Source organism: Oncorhynchus clarkii, chromosome 22 (assembly GCF_045791955.1).
Source record: "Oncorhynchus clarkii lewisi isolate Uvic-CL-2024 chromosome 22, UVic_Ocla_1.0, whole genome shotgun sequence".
NCBI classification, from domain to species: Eukaryota; Metazoa; Chordata; class Actinopteri; order Salmoniformes; family Salmonidae; genus Oncorhynchus; species Oncorhynchus clarkii.
In genome coordinates, this window is record NC_092168.1 from 42,181,832 (window position 1) to 42,184,698 (window position 2,867).

Below are 2,867 nucleotides of genomic sequence, written 5' to 3' on the forward strand. Positions count from 1 at the left end.
ACTGCATTGTTGGTTAAGGGCTTATAAGTAAGAATTCAGGGTAAGTCCTACACCTTTTGTATTTGGCGCATGTGAGAAATACAATTTGATTTGATCTGGTTCATAGGAAGAGAGTGGCTGGAATTCTCAGTTACTGCAGATGCAGCATTTTGTTTCCCGTGTCGAAAGTTCAGTGTTGGGTCCAATGCTAATGCAAACAAGGCCTTCACCCAAGCTGGGTATTCTAACTGGAAGAATGGTATTGAAGAACCCCCACCAGCTCCAAACAAACGATGACCTTATGTAAGTACAAATCTCCACAACGTTTTTGGAAAGAAAATCTGCAGCTAGGGTAGGATTCTAGGCTAACCTGGGCTGGCTCCTCTGTTCCAAGATCATCAGGAACAGTCAGAGGTGGAGTTTATGGTGGAGCCATTATCCTGTTCCACTGGTATGTTCTGTTTTCATTCATTCTGATGACAGCACAATGATGTCTGTATCATGTATGTTTCACAGACCATAAGGTCTTACAGGAGGCATGTATAGGTCTAAAAAGGGCCTAAAATGGCCACTTTCATCATGATTTTCTCAAATATTGTATGTGATACAATTGTATAAAACATGTCCACATCCTTCCACGCAATGAAGTTTCTATGTTTGAAATGCCAGAACAACCTGAGAAGGTGCAAAAATATTTTGGGTATCCTGGTGTGGAACTGCCCAATAGCCAGAGAGAGCAGGTACAGGAAGGGGTGGACCTCACAGTCCAGTCTGAATGCAGAGGACTCTTTCACCAGTCACCACAAACAAAGAGTTTCCATTTCCATAACCTTTAAAGTCATAGATTTCAGATAAAGATTGAGTTGAAGATGACTACCAAGATTTGGATCAATCTCATCATCTTATGTTTACTAAAAGGTATGTTGTTTTAAATCATTGACTATAAATGTTTATTCACTGTTAAATTAAGACACATTGTTTAATGCATGTGTTTGTTTGTGCTTTCCTTTAGCAGCCTCATCCCTCTCTGGACCCTCAGAGGTGAAGAGTGCAGTTGGTGAAACAGTCCACGTCTCCTGCCAGTATCACCAGTTCAACAGGGACAAGGTCAAAATCTGGTGCAGGGGTTATCACTGGTATTTCTGCACAGTTATCATTCGATCTGATCAACCTAAACATCTGACCAGTGATGTTCAGATATTGGATGATAAAAACCTTGGGTTATTCACAGTCAGTATGAAAGGAGCAACAGCTGAGGACAGTGGCTGGTACTGGTGTGCAATTGAAAGAGCCAGCAGAACTTTGACGTTTCGTCTTCGGCTGACTGTCTCCGAGTGTAAGTACTGTATGTAGCTGAATTTGTCGCTTACAGTTTTTATTTTTCTCTGAGGAATTTAATATAACATTGCATAAACCAGTGATCAATTGCTATTAGTGAAATCAGTGCTTACAAATGTTTCTAAAGAAACCTGTGTTTCATAACATTACTTTTTATGTTATGTCCATTATGAGTTGCTGTGTGAGTTGCTGTTTCCTGCAGGGCTTGTATCTCGGCTCAAAACAGAAACCACAAAACAGTACAACAAGACCTCAACTTCCCCAACAACGTTGACAACACCACGGTCCACACCTTGTATGACTCAAACAACAGGTCTCATATCTGCTACAAGCAAATCAACAAGGTAAACATAGCTTAGTAAATAAGGCTACCCAATTTATTGTAAATTGTAGACACTGCTGTTTCTGCATAATGTACATATGAACGGGGGGGATGTCCACGTAATAATCTAAAACAGCAGAACAGTACAAACTAACTATATCAGGGCTGCCCAATCCCGATCCCTGAGGGCAGGAACACTTCTGGTTTTCATCCTCTCCTTCTAATCAGGTAGGAACAAAAAGCAGAAGTATATTCGGCCCTCCAGGACCGGAGTTGGTCAGCCCTGAACGGTGTAGCAAAAGTTGCACAGACCTGGCTAGATTACTCTTCGTTTGTTACATTTCAATGTGGTTCACCCTCAGCTGACTCTATATCTACAGTGTGACAGTGTCCTTGGATCAAGATGATCCGGTGTGGAAAGTATGGAGAGTACTGCGCTGGATGCTCTTCCTCTTCCTGTGTCTGTTCCTTGTTCTCTTCAGTATACGATGCCATCGCTGATATTTGTACCATTCCTGCTGATATATCGCTTGTCTCAGTGTGTGTGCTACATTTTCCCCATATCAAAATGTACCAAATCAAAATCGTTGAGAATATTGTTTGTTTTAATTTATGAAGCTAAAACATTCAAACATGCACATATATATATTAATAATAAGCAAATACATTGAGGTCATAACATGTTCCGAGAGATATGAATCTATAGAGAAACAATACTAAAGATGTTGGATCTTAATTTGAACCAGTTTGCAGGAAAATAATCCTGCAGCAACAGAAAATGTGAATTATTATGTGGATTTGTCACGTTCTGACCTTAGTTCCTTTTTATGTCTTTATTTTAGTTGGTCAGGGCGTGAGTTGGGGTGGGCATTCTATGTTGTTTTTCTATGTTTTGTTCTGTTGTTATATTTCTATGTGTTTGGCCTAGTATGGTTCTCAATCAGAGGCAGGTGTCAGTCGTTGTCTCTGATTGGGAGCCATATTTAGCCTGTTTTCTATTGTGTTTTGTGGGTGGTTGTATCCTGTGTTAGTGGTTTCACCATATGGGACTGTTTCAGTTGTTTGTTTGTACTTTTGTTATTTTGTTCAGTTGATTTAATAAATATATCATTATGGACACTTACCACCCTGCACATTGGTCTGATCCTTACTACTCCTCGTCAGAGGAGGAAGAAGACCGTTACAGGATTATAATGAATGGACATTTTTGTAGGGGTTGATACATTTT

The 2,867-nt window shown here is 40.1% G+C and overlaps 1 protein-coding gene across 1 annotated transcript; it reads left to right on the plus strand.

Moving 5' to 3' along the window:
• Positions 1 to 816: 816 nt before the first annotated feature.
• Positions 817 to 2,140, plus strand: LOC139380857 (CMRF35-like molecule 3). The gene is made up of 4 exons (XM_071123990.1): positions 817 to 897; positions 992 to 1,315; positions 1,520 to 1,661; positions 2,020 to 2,140. Exons 1-4 carry the CDS (start codon positions 849 to 851, stop codon positions 2,138 to 2,140), a joined length of 636 nt encoding a protein of 211 aa, XP_070980091.1. The 5' UTR covers positions 817 to 848.
• Positions 2,141 to 2,867: the final 727 nt, after the last annotated feature.